This window comes from Mobula birostris, chromosome 11 (assembly GCF_030028105.1).
Source record: "Mobula birostris isolate sMobBir1 chromosome 11, sMobBir1.hap1, whole genome shotgun sequence".
Classification (NCBI taxonomy): domain Eukaryota; kingdom Metazoa; phylum Chordata; class Chondrichthyes; order Myliobatiformes; family Myliobatidae; genus Mobula; species Mobula birostris.
The window spans coordinates 29,571,061-29,586,255 of NC_092380.1; the positions used below are offsets into that span (position 1 = coordinate 29,571,061).

General features: G+C 45.3%; 2 protein-coding genes across 2 annotated transcripts; both read left to right on the forward strand.

Annotated features, from left to right (window-relative positions):
* Window positions 1-4,821: 4,821 nt before the first annotated feature.
* LOC140205456 (uncharacterized) lies at window positions 4,822-13,479 on the forward strand. Its single transcript, XM_072273063.1, has 3 exons — window positions 4,822-5,473; window positions 7,254-7,423; window positions 11,696-13,479. Exons 1-3 carry the CDS (start codon window positions 4,854-4,856, stop codon window positions 11,788-11,790), a joined length of 885 nt encoding a protein of 294 aa, XP_072129164.1. The 5' UTR covers window positions 4,822-4,853; the 3' UTR covers window positions 11,791-13,479.
* LOC140205455 (histone H3) lies at window positions 6,208-7,092 on the forward strand. The gene has a single exon (XM_072273062.1). The coding sequence runs from the start codon at window positions 6,439-6,441 to the stop codon at window positions 6,847-6,849; it is 411 nt and encodes a 136-aa protein (XP_072129163.1). The 5' UTR covers window positions 6,208-6,438; the 3' UTR covers window positions 6,850-7,092.
* Window positions 13,480-15,195: the final 1,716 nt, after the last annotated feature.

Below are 15,195 nucleotides of genomic sequence, written 5' to 3' on the forward strand. Positions count from 1 at the left end.
TTCTCCCACAAAACTAATGCCTAATCCAATTTACTGCCTCATCTTGAATGCCAAGTGACTGAACCTTCCTGACCAGCCTCCCATGCTGGTCCTCGTCAAATGCCTTGCTAAAATCCAGGTAGACAACATCCACTGCTTTAACCTAATTTCCTGCTACTTCCTGAAGAAGATATGCATGAGGTGATGCTGGTTCTCCTTAATCAGTCCATGTCTAGTCAAATACTCGTATATCTGGTCCCTTAGAATACCTTTCAATAATCTTCCCACTACTTCTGGCAAGATGCTGGTGTGACTGGTTGCAGCATCTTCTACGGGGTCAACAAAAGGTGCTAATGTTCTACTTAAACCTACTTCAAATGATCACAAGATATTGCTAAATGTTGAGAACTCAAAGTAGCTCAGGTGTGCACCATCAGCGAGTTGCTCATTGGTGGAGATAATGAAGGAGCTGCTGCCCAACTCGATGGAGGCTCACAGTCAAATAGCGAGTGGCCGTTATGGTCGATTTTCTTGTGATCACAAGACCCCTTCCCTTTCGACATTGTTAATCTGGTACACCGCAAGTTCAGTTCGCTGATTTATTGGATGAGAGCGGGGCGGAGGCAGGGAATCTTGCTGACCTCGGTTGCAGCGATCACTCGGGCTGAAGACACGGTGTCACCTGTTTGCAGCCACAGGAGTGAAGGGACAAAGCCACGGTGCTTCACCGCGGGTGGTGTGGCACGGGATCCAGAATGGAATTGGCACTGCCCTCCCAGGGCTTTACTCGGCAGAAGACAAGCTCTGTTGAGGTCTGCTGCAGATTTGTTGGCATCACTCAATGGAATTGGGCCTCAAGCTGCAAAGTCACTTGATTTTCAGCCACTGGGGGCATGCGCTACAGGTGGAAGAGTAGCGCAGATGTGGTCAACTGAAGATTTCAATTGGAGTGCGGGGTCTGGACTATATACAGATATATTTGTCTGGTTGTATTGGGCATCGGGCATTGTGCCAGTCGAGAGATGATCTCAGAGGACTTGGAGGTCTGGATTATATACATACATATTCTGTGTTGTATTTTTACTAATATTCTATATGTGCCTGTAGATGCCAGGAGTGGTCCTCTAACCCACAATAACACCTAGTGGGTATTGGGGCAGATTGACAGATGATACTGAGGGGCTGTGGGGTCTGGACTATGTACATGCGTAATCTGCATCGTATTTTACTGATATTCTAAACGAGTTTGTTGATTTGTATGTGCCAGGCATGGGCATCAAGCTGCGATATTGTGGGGATGGGGACCCTGGGATTCTTTTATTCCGTGAATGAGTTTTTGTATGTGACTGCTGTTAATGTGTTTTTAGCACCTTGACCTGCAGTAATGCTGTCTTGTTTGACTGTATTCATGAGAATTCATGTATGGTTGAGGGACAATTGAACTTGAATTGACATCTGGCTCACTGACCTGTAATTCCTGTTTTATTTTCAGAACCTTTCTTAAACATAGGAAGAACACTGGCTACCCTCCAGTCCTCTGGTGCCTCACTTACCCAAGAAAACATGTGCTGAGCACTAGAGAGGATCGAGAGGAGGTTCACAGAAATTATCCCGGGATTTAAAGTGTTAACATATGAGGAGCATTTGATGGCTCTGGGCCTGTATTCTGTGAAGTTTAGAAGAATGAGGGGGTCTCATAGAAAACTTTTGAATATTGAAAGGCTTAGAGTGGATGTGGGAAGGATGTTTCAATAGTGGGGCAGACTTGGACCAGAGGGCATGCCTCAGAATATGGGGACATCGATTTAAAACAGAGATGAGTTCTTCAATACAGTTGAGGGCCCTACTCATTTCCACAGATGCACCTGTGCTGTGCCTCCAGCTAAAGAGTTTTCTGTCACTGTTTCTCACCCAGAGCACAGAACAGTACAGCAGAGGAACAGGCCCTTCTTCCCACAATGTCTGTGCTGAACACAATGCCAAAGGAAACTGAATCTCTTCTGCCTGCATGTGATTCATATCTTTCCATTTCCCATCTAAAAGCCTCTGAAATGTCATAATCATATCTGCTTTCACCACTCCCCATGGCAGGCCGTACCACTCTGTAAATAAAACCAAATTACTTACCCTGCATAACTCCTTTAACTTCTCACCCTGTGATCTTAAAGCAATGTCTTCTCATGTTTGATATTTCCACCCTGGGAAAATGATCCTGATTCTCTATCCTATCTAGACCTCTCATAGTTTTATAAATTTCTATCAGATTTTTCTTCAGCTTCTTTCGCTCCAGGGAAAATAGTCCCAGTCCATCCAATATTTCCTTGTAACTCAAGCCCTCCAGCACAATCAATATTTCTGTGAGTCTTTCCTACATCTTTCCAGTTTAATCACATCTTTCCATTAGTGTGGTGTTGGAACTGCACAGGGAACTCTGGGTGTGGCCTAGTGAATGATTTGTAAAATATGATTTCCCAACTCCTCTCACAGCCTTTGCTGATGAAGGTAAACATGCTGTGCACCTTCGTCACTACCTTGTCTCCCGATGTTGCTACTTTCAGTGAACCAGGTACAATATCAGTATCCGAAGAGCTTGCTGTTCATTCACACTCTCCAGGACCATGACATTCACTGTGTATGCCCTGGCCTGTTTTAACTTCCCAAAATCCATCTCTTCACTTGTCTGACACTGTAACAACAGTTCTCTGTTTCTCTGCACCAACCACCCAACAATAAACATCAATGCACCATTCACCATTGGCCACTCACTGTACCTGTCTGCTGTTTGTGTGTAACTCAACACCCAGACCCCATGTACTTCACTCATGTGCAGTCTCGCTCCACATAAATTGTAGTCTCTCTTTTGATTCCTCCTACACGGGACAGAACCTCACATTTTCCCACATTAAACTCAATTTACTAAGTGTCCTCCCACTCACCCACCTCTCTGGTGGAGACACTGGCTTCATCATTAGCCGCTGCTGAAGTTGCTGAAGACCAGAATGTGCTATTGTCATTCAATTGTTTAAAAAGTGCAGCAAGGATAAGCCAGGGAATGACAGGCCACTCAGACTCACATCAGGAGTGGGGCATTTACTGGAGGGGATTGTGAGGACAGAATCTACCAGTATTTGCACAGATGGAATCTGATTGTGAGGAGTTGGCATAGCTTTGTGTGTGTGAGGAATCGAGGCTGGGGACTTGTGATGTGCCACGGGTGTCAGTGCTGGCACCCTTGTTATTCTTTTGTAATATAAACGCTATATTACAGACGCACAAGGTTTTTACCAGTAAGTTTGTGGAGGACACAAAATAAGGAGGTATTTTTGATAGTGAAGATGATTACAAGGAGATCTTGCTCAGTTACTGAAGTGTAAATGCGAATTGACGAATCGATTACAATTCAGATGATGTATTTTGGAAAGTCAAACCAAGGCAGGGCGTATACATGGAATGGTGGGGAACTCGGGAGTGTCACGGGAGAGAGGGATTGAGAAGTACAAGAGCTTTGTTCATTGAAAGTGGCTTCACCAGCAGACGGGGCAGAGAAAGACGTGTTTAGCATCAGTCAGTCGCGGCGTTTAATCCGGGAGCTGCGACGTTATGCCGACAATTTATCTGCGCTGTGTTGCTCTGTGACCCTACCGGCTAGCTTAGTGTCATCTTCAAACTTACTACCCATGTCTTGTACACTCTCATCCAAATTCTTTATATAAAATGATGAAAAGCAATGGGCCCGGCACGTCACTACTCACTGATCTCCAGTCCCGTACACAACCTTCGACCATCACCCCTTGTCTCCTAACATCAAGCCGAGTATCTATCCACTTCTACCTCTCCCTGGATTCCCGTGTCATCTAACCTTCCAGACTGCAGTTCCATGGGGACTTTGTCTAATTTATGTTTCATTGATGCTTTTCTTGTGATGATATAATACGATGTGGCTGTGATACACTCACCAAATCTCTGGGTTACCTCTTCAAGGAACAAGAACAGATTTGTGAGATTAATTGATGAATTGAACAGAAAAGTAGGGCAGTTTGGTGTCAATTCTATCGAATTTTGTTGATCAAACAGCAGGACACAGCAAATGGTCTTCATCTCCTATTTAAACTGAACGTGCAGCCCACGTAAAGAGGAGATGAATCCAACCCAAACCAAGGGATCAGGGTGGTGAGGAGCGCCGGCCTCGGGGTGTTACTGATCTGGGAATCTACAAATAACACGCGATAATCCGGAGAGCAGGTCGAGCGGAGAGGAAAACCTGCGCTGGGAACGGTGCACCGGGCCAACAGTTGGTGCTGTGAAGGTACAGATCTGAACGGTGTGTCAGGGAGAGTGTGCTAAGAGGCCTGACAGCTTAGACTGGTATCACTGTGTTTGTGAGTCCGGTCACATCGCTGGATTTTTCATCCCCATCAAGAGAAAATAAAACAATTTGCCTGCTCCGGGATGGCACAGCTCCCGAGCTCAGTCCTGAAGTGGGAATTAACCGCGATTTTTTAGTTGATTTCAATATTTCAGTCGGGAAACAGAGAAAATGTCCCGATCCCGGGGAAGAATGAGGTCAGTGCAGCAGTGAAACGGGTTGATATAGAAACTGCTGCATTTAATTCGGACCAAACTTTCTTTACAGCAGAGAATCCGGCCTCGGGCACAGACAGAGAGCGGTCTGGGTCTTGGGGATGTCCTATTTTAATCGGAATCGGAGAGTTTTTCGGGAGAGAGAAACACAGACAGACGGAGAGGCCGGGAGCTGACTGCAGGATGTCTCCGCCCCGTCCGCTCGCTGCCTTTAAATTGCTCAGCACCGCCGCCTCTCGCTTCATTTCTCACTCACTTCAGAGTTCGAGAGAGTTTGTACAGAGGTTCCGACCATGACCGAGACCGCAGAAGTGGCCCCACCAGCGGCACCCGCCTCTGCAACCAAGGCTGCCAAGAAGAAGAAGGCGGCCGTCCGGACCAAGTCAACCGGTCCCAAACTGGGCGATCAGATCGACAAGATTGTGGCCGATTGCCGCAGTCAGAGAGGGGTGTCCGTAGCCGCGATAAAGAAGAGTTTGGCCAGCAGCGGCGTCGATGTACAAAAGCTGAAAGGTCAGATCAGGATGGCCATTAAAAGGAAATTGGATAAAGGCACCCTGGTTCACACTAAGGGCGCAGGTGCCTCCGGCTCCTTGAGAGCCGCTAAAAAAGAACATACCGGGAAAGTCGTGAAAAAAGCGAAGAAATCAGCGGCCAAGGCATCTAAGACCAAGAAGGCAGTGACCAAGAAATCTGTGGCCAGGAAAACAGGTGCCAAGAAATCTCCCGCCAAGACCAAAGGGGTTAAGAAAACTGCGGTTAAAAAAGCGGCAGCTAAGAAAACAGCGACCAAGAAGACCGCGCAGAAGCCCAAGAGTCCGAAGAAGGTCGCAGCCCCCAAGGTGGCCAAGAAGTCGGCAAAACCCAAGCCGAAGGCAAAATCTGTGAAAGCCAAGAAGACAGCGGCCAAAAAGTAAATACAGTAAAAACCCGAAACCAAAGGCTCTTTTAAGAGCCACCCACATCTCCCAGATAAGAGCTGATCCAGAATCGCGCGATTCCATATCCTGGTCGGTTTAGATGTCAGTACGAACTGTTTACTTTTCCTATATTGCATAGTACTGCTGCCGCTAAATTAATAAACTTCACGATATATGCCGGTAATATTAAACCTGATTCTGATTCAATAAAGAACTCGCGCTTCTGAAGGATTGCGCGGAGCGCTGTATTTCAATTCCATGTTCGACGCTGTCTCTCTCCGGCAGGTCAGGTCGCATCAGTTTGCAGGGACTTGGTGCGGGACGAGATAAATAATGTAATTATTTGTTTGCAATTATTTATATGTTTCTACAAATATTTCAGTTCAGCGTTTGGGTTCATGCAATCCTTTTGCGGCTTTGTTTTCTCCAAAAACTATTTAGTAAATGCAATAAATAAAATTGATCTCAATCCCCTGCCTGTCCTCCCGTTTCCGGCAGAAGCGAATGCACTCACCTCGAGAAGCTATTCGCTTAATATGCAAACATTCATATAACTAATTGAGAGAAGTAAAAACAATTCTTTCAATGAAAGTAAAATTTGATAATTCATGATTTCTAGTTATTGTAAGAAACTAGCTCCGGCTGCTTTAGAAATTGGCGGGCGATTTGAAATTAACCGGGGATCCAATCTGCTGTCGGATTGGCTGAATAGTGACCCTAGGCGCCAGTTTCCATATTTGGTCACAGATACTATTCCCCGCCCCCCCGTCGGCCAGCTTCAAACTGATTAAGGACAGGCATCCAATCGCACTGCTGAGACCCTATGATGGACATCTCCATTCCAACCAATCAGAGGGAGCTGGGCGGCCCTTCATCAACTCTTTAAAAGCCAGACCCAGCGTCTGCTCTGACACTTCAATCCTGATATTTCAGGCTGTAATCGCACTGCTGAAGGAGAATGGCTCGGACCAAGCAAACAGCGCGTAAATCGACCGGTGGCAAAGCTCCCCGCAAACAACTGGCGACCAAAGCGGCGCGCAAGAGCGCTCCGGCAACAGGCGGAGTGAAGAAGCCCCATCGCTACCGGCCCGGCACCGTGGCTCTGAGGGAGATCCGACGCTACCAGAAATCCACCGAGTTGCTCATCCGCAAACTGCCCTTCCAGCGCCTGGTGCGCGAAATCGCTCAGGACTTCAAAACCGATCTGCGCTTCCAGAGCTCGGCCGTCATGGCCCTGCAGGAGGCCAGCGAAGCTTACCTGGTGGGGCTCTTTGAGGATACCAACCTGTGCGCCATCCACGCCAAGCGAGTCACCATCATGCCCAAAGACATCCAGCTGGCCCGGCGTATCCGCGGCGAGCGCGCCTAAACCCGACCTCGGCACCAAGCACAACAAAAGGCTCTTTTCAGAGCCACTAATCCGGCAGAGAAAAGGGCTGTCAATTCCTGTTCACTACCCCTTTGTTAATCATGCCATTCCCTTCTGTCCTTTCCCCGTGGGAGTTTTGTTGAATAAGACATTACAGCTTCTCACAAACCCCTCCTCCCCCCCCCCAACACATATGGCCGACTCCCCTCAACACAGAATCAGTAGTTCGGTGCAGCTGGATTAACGGGAGTCAGCTGTTAGTGTGTCCCTGTCCCACACCCCATCCGTGTACGGTTGGTTATTGTGGGCAAGTTTTCCTGGTATTTGGGGCTCGAGAATGAGTCTTAATAAATGCAATTCTTCCATTTGGTAACCAGCCCCGTTTCTGGCCGAATCCATAATAGGTTCACGGGGACGCAAGTCTACAGATGCTGGAATTCCGGGTTTTTCACAGAAGGAAAAAAAGTCTCGTTGGAAACTCGCCTGAGACCGCAGTTTGAGAAGAGACCGGTACACACAGACCGACCGCCAATATCGACTTTTCGAAGTTCAATAACTAGAAACATTCAAATTGGTAAGTTAAATAACGTCCGGGTTGTTCTTGTAAAATAAATCTTCACCGAATTAGTGATTCAATGCATACTTTTCCAGACATCCCACCTCTCCGGAAGTTCCGGGAGCCTCCTGTATTATAATAGTCGCTCCCTGATGCCCGCAAATTATATACAATATTCCCAAAATCATTTTTTTGAGACCGACTACGAGAGAGAGAGAGCACGTCATGGCGGAGTGTTCCAAAAAACGGAAAATATAAAACGTACGTCACCCCAGACTACACCAAAGTGTACCCCTGCCTAATAGGGGTCAAAAATAATGAGTGTTGCTCGTTGCACTTGTTTGCAACAGTGACTTTTCTATTGTCTATGGTGGGTTAAAATGTAAAAGACATGTTGAGGTGAGTTTAACAGCTGCCATTCCTTTATTAGCATAGCTAACGTTATTTAAACTAGCTGCTAAGGCGCTACTCTAGTTTTCCAGACTGCAGATCAATAAATAACTTTCGGCGGGATTTTCACATTTCCGGGAAACTGGCGGTTATTTTCGGCGCTTTTCTTTCTGCTCTCTGTTCATTGGTGAATAAGGCAGCTCTCTGATTGGCTTACTGGGCTCGTCAGCAGTGAATCGGAATTTCACCTGCAGACCCTTCATGTATCGGGTGCTCAAGGCCCGATACCGCCCAACCTGGCCTATTTAGTCATGTGCATCCAAATATCCCGAAACCACGTCCTTAACAATCGATGCTCAACAAATGAGGTCAAACTAACTGGCCTATAATTTCCTTTTTCTTCTTTTCTTCTTGTGTTGTTTATGAAGGTTGGTAAACCAGTTTTAGGTGCATTACCGCCACCTGCTAGACTGGAGTGTGGATTGTTGGATAAATAGGAGAAGGGAAAATAATTGCATTCTCTATGTTCTATATAATAAACCTGAGTCTTTCAGATACTTCATGATACGGATCAGTATTTCTCTTCAATTCCCACTTAAAATGTCTTCTATACCCACATCAGCTTTTTTGTTTATCTTTAGTGCTCCTATCATGTTCACTCTTTCTTTTTGAAACTTCTTACATGCTATCAATACATGTTCAACTGTTTCTGGTTGATTATGGTATTCACACAACCCAGTTGGATGTTTCCCTATTTTGTGTAATGTGTGATTAAGATTAGTGTGTCCAATTCTCAAACGACTGATGATCACTTCTGTCTTTCTATATCCACTTGACAATCTTTTGTATCTGACTTGCCTCTGTATTTTGTACAGTTGTCTCCCTGTTTCATTCTCATCGCAATGCTTCTGCCATGTCTCCTGGATCCTAGCTATGCCTGCCTTTTTGTTGGCTTTGTGGAACAATCTATGTTTCAAACCTATTCTGGCATCTGTCCCCCACTTTTCCTTCGCTACATCAACAACTGCATTGGTGCTGCTTCCTGCACGCATGCTGAGCTTGTTGACTTCATTAACTTTGCCTCCAACTTTCACCGTGCCCTCAAGTTTACCTGGTCCATTTCCGACACCTCCCTCCCCTTTCGAGATCTTTCTGTCTCTATCTCTGGAGACAGCTTATCTACTGATGTATACTATAAGCCTACTGACTCTCACAGCTATCTGGACTATTCCTCTTCTCACCCTGTCTCTTGCAAAAATGCCATCCCCTTCTCGCAATTCCTCCGTCTCCGCTGCATCTGCTCTCAGGATGAGGCTTTTCATTCCAGGACGAAGGAGATGTCCTCCTTTTTTAAAGAAAGGGGCTTCCCTTCCTCCGCCATCAACTCTGCTCTCAAATGCATCTCCCCCATTTCACGCACACTCTCACTCAATCCTCCCGCAACCCCACTAGGAATAGGGTTCCCCTGGTCCTCACCTACCACTCCACCAGCCTCCGGCTCCAACAAATTATTGTCCGTAACTTCCGCCACCTCCACCAGGATCCCACCAATAAGCACATCTTTCCCTCCCCCTCCCGCTGCTTTCCACAGGGATCGCTCCCTACGCGACTCCCTTGTCCATTCTTCACCCCCATCCCTCCCCACTGATCTCCTTCCTGGCACTTATCCTTGTAAGTGGAACAAGTGCTACACATGCCCTTACACTTCCTCCCTTACCACCATTCAGGGCCCCAGACAGTCCTTCCAGGTGAGGTGACACTTCACCTGTGAGTCAGCTGGGGTGATATACTGCGTCTGGTGCTCCTGATGTGGCCTTCTATATATTGGCGAGACCCGATGCAGACTGGGAGATCGTTTTGCTGAACACCTACGTTCTGTCCGCCAGAGAAAGCAGGATCTCCCAGTGGCCACACATTTTAATTCCACGTCCCATTCCCATTCTGATATGTCTATCCACGGCCTCCTCTACTGTAAAGATGAAGCCACACTCAGGTTGGAAGAACAACACCTTATATTCTGTCTGGGTAGCCTCCAACCTGATGACATGAACATTGACTTCTCAAACTTCCACTAATGCCCCACCTCCCCCTCGTACCCCATCCATTATTTATTTATATACACACATTCTTTTTCTCTCTCTCCTTTTTCTCCTTCTGTCCCTCTCACTATACCCCTTGCCCATCCTCTGGGTTCCCCCACCCACCCTTTTCCTTCTCCCTAGGCCTCCTGTCCCATGATCCTCTCATATCCCTTTTGTCAATCAGCTGTCCAGCTCTTGGCTCCATCCCTCCCCCTCCTGTCTTCTCCTATCATTTTGGATCCCCCCTCCCCCACCCACTTTCAAATCTCTTACTATCCCTTCTTTCAGTTAGTCCTGATGAAGGGTCTTGACCCAAAACGTCGACAGTACCGCTTCCTAGAGATGCTGCCTGGCCTGCTGCATTCACCAGCAACTTTGATGTGTGTTCCCTGTAATACCAAGATATTTCTCTGCAGACTTGTCTATAATTTTAATTTTTTCTGTTCTTTTGTCTGCTTGCGCTGAACAGTTAATTGCATCTACCATAAACAGTACAAAATCTTTTCTTTTTATTATTAGTGTGTCCTTATTTATCATATTACAGCCCTCACAGTTCACTAGTTTATTATTCCCTGTATTTGTTTGCTTAGTAGCTTTCTCCTTTTCAGCGAAACCTTTCACTGCCTCAGCGTAACTAATCCCTTGAGTTACTTTAACATATTGTATCTCAGCTGCCTTCTTGCTAATAATGCACCCTCGATAAGCTGCAGTGTTCCTCACCACAATTGCAACATTTCAGCCTAGCTCCCGCCTCACACTTTCCGTATTCATGTTCTCCAGCACATCTCCCACATCTTTGTTTCCCTCTGCAGACCGCTGCAATATGCCCAAATTTCTGACATTTAAAACATCTTAAAGGCAGTGGTATATATATATTCTGACCTCATAACATATATACCCTAAACAATCTCTCTTCATCAAAGTTAATCATCACCGATAAACTATCACACTTTTTTCCATCTCTTGTAACTTTCAAATGTTTGGTCTCAATAATCTTTGCTCCTTTTATGTTCTATTTAATCTCATCCATAGTAACTTTTGTTGCTATCTCCGAAATAACTCCTCTAGTCCACTTTCTATTGTCAAGTATTGAACATTGTACTATTTCACAGTCTATTTTATTTAATCTTATCACTTTGCCTTGCTGAGTGCTATCCCGACATATCACTAATAGCAATCCATTTTGTAATACCTTGGTTCTTTTAACTTCGCCTGTACATTTGTTGATTACTTTAGTCAAATAAATTGGGTTCCAATCCCCGAAAGATGCTCCGACTTCACTCAGTTTTATAATTGCTTTAATCTCATCTTCTTCCATTCTTTTGCTATCCCTTTTCAATCATCCCCTGGCCCCTCAGAATTTGACTGCTCATACCTCTGTTTTCTTTTCTTACTCTTTACACTCCATTCCTCTTTCCCGCCATCTTCCATCTCTAACTCACTTCCCGAATTGTCACTTCCTCCTGCCATCCTCTGTCCATTCACAGTCTAGTTGTTTAGCCAACCACCATCGTCTTCTGAAACACCAGCAAAAATCCAAAGCAAAACACTGCAGGCAGAACTCCAGTCGTCTCCCCTATAACTTCCTTTCTTCCTCTCTCCCTTCTTGAAGACTGGAGAGACATTTGCAATTTTCCAGTCCTCCAGAACCATGGCAGAATCCATTGATTCCTGAAAGATCATTACTCATGCCAACTGGCCCTGTCTACCATCTCCTCTTTCAGTTTCCTAAGTACCTCCACCCTAGTAATAGCAATTGCACGCACTTCTGCTCCCTGACACTCTCGAATTTAATGCATCCTGCTCATGTGTTCCACAGGCAAAAAATTGAGGAGAAACCACTTCACCAACAGAATGGTGTCCCTTTGGACCCCACCACGGAGAGCGAGAGGGGAACAGCAGGGATGGATTTAAAATGGCTGTTGTGAAACAGAAACGGTAGCAAGGACCAGCTCAGCTGATTTATATAGATATATAGACACACACACACACACACACACACACACACACACACACACATATATATAGAGAGAGAGAGAGACAGAGAGAGAGAGAGAGAGAGATATAGACATATATATATATATTTCTATCTCCTGACTGCACACAAGGTGTGTTGTAAATTCACTAGGTACCTGAGACAGAGTTTGAAATAGAACTGATTTATGTGTCAGAGATCCAGAACATTAAACTCCAGTCCCATTACAGGTGAACTTTAGTAGAAACACCTCCCAGTCCCAGTGACCAGGGTGCAGAACTGGATGTGGTGAGCAGCAGCAATAATTGCGGAGTTCGACACCAACAGTCAATTGTGAACTTGCCTCTGGATTGAGCATGCAGCTTATTTAAACATTTTCCCCAGTGTGAGCTTGCTTGTGTGTCACAAGGTTGGATGACAGAGTGAATCGGTTCGGGCAGTCTGGGCAGGTGAATGGTCTGTCCTCAGTGTGAGGTGACTGGTGTGGTCGGTAGGTGGGATCAGTGAGTGTACCCCTTCCCCCACAGTCTGAGCTGCTAAATAAGGGCCACTCATTTCAAACAGAGACGTGTGGAAATTTCTGGAATTCTATGTCTGAGTGTACAGTCTCTGGGATTCTCTACCCCTGTGAGTGGGGAGGCCTCATGTCTAAGTATATGTCAGGCAGAGATAAATAAATATTTAAGAAATTGAGGAACTGGGGGTTATAGGAACAGGTATAGGAGCTGGGATCAGTGACAATTGTGTGAATAACCACAAGACTATAAGATACAGGAGCAGAATTAGGCCATTCAGCCCCTTGAGCCTGTTCTGCCAATCCATCATGGCTGATTTGGCATCCTTATTGACACCATTCTCCTGTCTTCTCCTTGTTATTCTTCTCCCGGAGTTATTCATTATGGACTGTGCTTCTAAAAAGAGATAGAGAGCGTGCCGCTCTACAGCACAAACAGCTTATTATTGAGAGAGACAGTGAGGAAAAGGCTGCTCACAGTTTGTCTGGGATTTCTGCAAGGACACTGCCAGCTTCTGAGTTCCTACAGAGAGAGAAGGGAGGAGCTACTTGATGGACAGCTGGTGTTCAGCTCGACAATATTTAAACCAGCGTAATTGCCTGTTTCACAGGACACGCAGACACACTAAGGTGTGGTGAAGTTACCACTATCCTCTTCAGGTACCCACGAGTGTGGGACTGAGGATCGATTTTGAGGGATCAATCTGTGATTATTAGTGCATGAAAGAACGACCCTGTGGAGTTTACCCGAGTGTCTAAACTTTACCTGCGTTGGTAGATTATCACTTGAAGATGGTGCTCTTAAGTTGGTCAAGTTTGGCTAACTTGGAAGTCTCAGAGGGTAACGGGAAGATTGACGGCATCAACTCACCTGAAGAACTAGATCTCGATCTCTCTCTCTCTCTCTCTCACACACACATTCTCTTTCTCTCTCTTCCCCCCCCCAAACAATACCACAAACGGAACTGATTTCATTTACCAATCATCGTAAGTCTGTATCCATTTACCTCCTAACCTTGAAGAAGCTTGGCTTTTATATTTTTCCACATATATATATATATAAAATCATTGCTAACCTGTTTGATAGATCTGAATTTATACTACTGTATTGCATAATTACTAATAAATGAGCATTAGTTAACAGCAATACCAGACTCCAAGATGTTTTCCATTACTGCTGGTACGTTAACCTGTTATGGGGTACATTACAAAAATTGTGGCCTGCGTCCAGGATTTAAACAAATTGTTTGGAGGCTTATTTGAATTGATTGGAGAAAATCCCTTTTGATTGGTCGTGTGGAAAAACGGCAGACATGGATGTTCAAGATTTTCTGGCAGGGCCAGACCCTGTGGTTTTGAAGAGAGCTAGAAAGGATGAGTTGTGGAAAATTGTTGAGGAACTCGAACTTAAGGAGGTCAAGAAGGGTATGGCTAAGGTAGAAATTCAAAGAAAAGTAGTTGAATATTATATTTTGACAAAGCAATTTACTGAGGATGCGTTGAAAATGTTCGCGCAAGGTAAACCTACTAAGGCTGAGGTTCAGCTTCAGTTGGCAAAATTAAAGATGGAGCATGAATTTCAATTAAAAAGGCTTGAGGCTAGGGAGGCAGCAAAACAGAGACAGTTCGAGAGGGAGATGTGACAGCTGGGAGGTCCAGTGTTGGACCCTAATGATTTTTACAGCTTGAAAGAGCTTGTGTTGATTGAAGAATTTAAGAAGTGTGTCCCTGATGATGTAAGGCATACCAAGATGAAGAGGATACCGACACCCTGCAGGGGTCTGCTAAGACAGCAGACGAGGTTGTTTTAACCCACAAGGTTGAGTTTACTCCAGATGAGGGTTTCCCAGAGAGTAGCTGGGAGGTTCAGGGTAACCTTGAATTTGAAACTGGGACAAGTGATGATAGCCTAGAAGAGGCAGCTGTCCCGATTGCCTGTGTTCAGGTTGTTGAAGTACCTGTGGATTCACAGAGTACTGAACCTTGTGTTGAAGCTCAGTTAAGGTCTGAGGTGTCTGACTCGGTTGACAAGGAATGCAGACCTTTTTTGTCAGATGGTTTTGGTTCAGTGAATAAGGGGTTAACCTTGATACCAGTGGAAATTGAGTATTCACAGTCACTTGTAATAGACAGTGTTCTAAAAGTTGGTGAGGAGATGAAAATTGGTAAGGTAAATGTTACTGAAGATATTGAAGAAAGTGTTGTTTCTGGACTTTTGAATAAAGTACTTGTGAAGTTTGGATTGATTTCATGACCTTTGACCCTGCATTCAGGATAGCGGCCTACTGAAGAAGTATGTGCCACTCTGTTGAATTTTGGTTTAACATTTGGATGTAAACACCTTCAAAGTTGTGGAGTTGCTTTTCACGATTGTGATGTGGAGAAAAAGGATTGTTTTGGTTTTGAGAGGCCATTTGAAGAGGTTACTATGGAGATGGATTGAGCTGAAGGTTGTAACAATGGAATAAATGGATTGTTTGGAATTTTCACAATATACATATGGTTTTCGTAAGTCTGGGGATAGTGCTGAGTTTAGTAAACATTGGGGGTAGGTTGACACTTATCCAGGGTGATGTTTATTCAGCAGTGCAGCTAACGAGAAAGCCTGCTGCTGCTGAAGACCCAGCCATGGATACTGATGTTTACCCCACACGCGCAGTAACTCGAAGCATGTCAAAAAAGTCTGCTGATGCTCATGATGATTTATCAGAGACTTTCCTGCCATCCCTATTCCAATAGGACTTAGAGGGTAGTAAGGCTGATGAGAAAGGCTCGTCCTTATCTAGAAAGGAATTCATAGACGAACAGAAGCGATATTCTGAAGTTGTGA

Excerpts from the sequence above, each read along its gene's own strand:
- LOC140205456 (XM_072273063.1), top strand. The coding sequence starts at position 4,854 with ATGACCGAGACCGCAGAAGTGGCCCCACCAGCGGCACCCGCCTCTGCA. Across the intron at positions 5,474-7,253 it reads AAGAAGACAGCGGCCAAAAA|GTTCACGGGGACGCAAGTCT; the intron begins GTAAATACAGTA and ends AATCCATAATAG. Across the intron at positions 7,424-11,695 it reads AACTAGAAACATTCAAATTG|GCAAAAAATTGAGGAGAAAC; the intron begins GTAAGTTAAATA and ends TGTGTTCCACAG.
- LOC140205455 (XM_072273062.1), top strand. The coding sequence starts at position 6,439 with ATGGCTCGGACCAAGCAAACAGCGCGTAAATCGACCGGTGGCAAAGCT.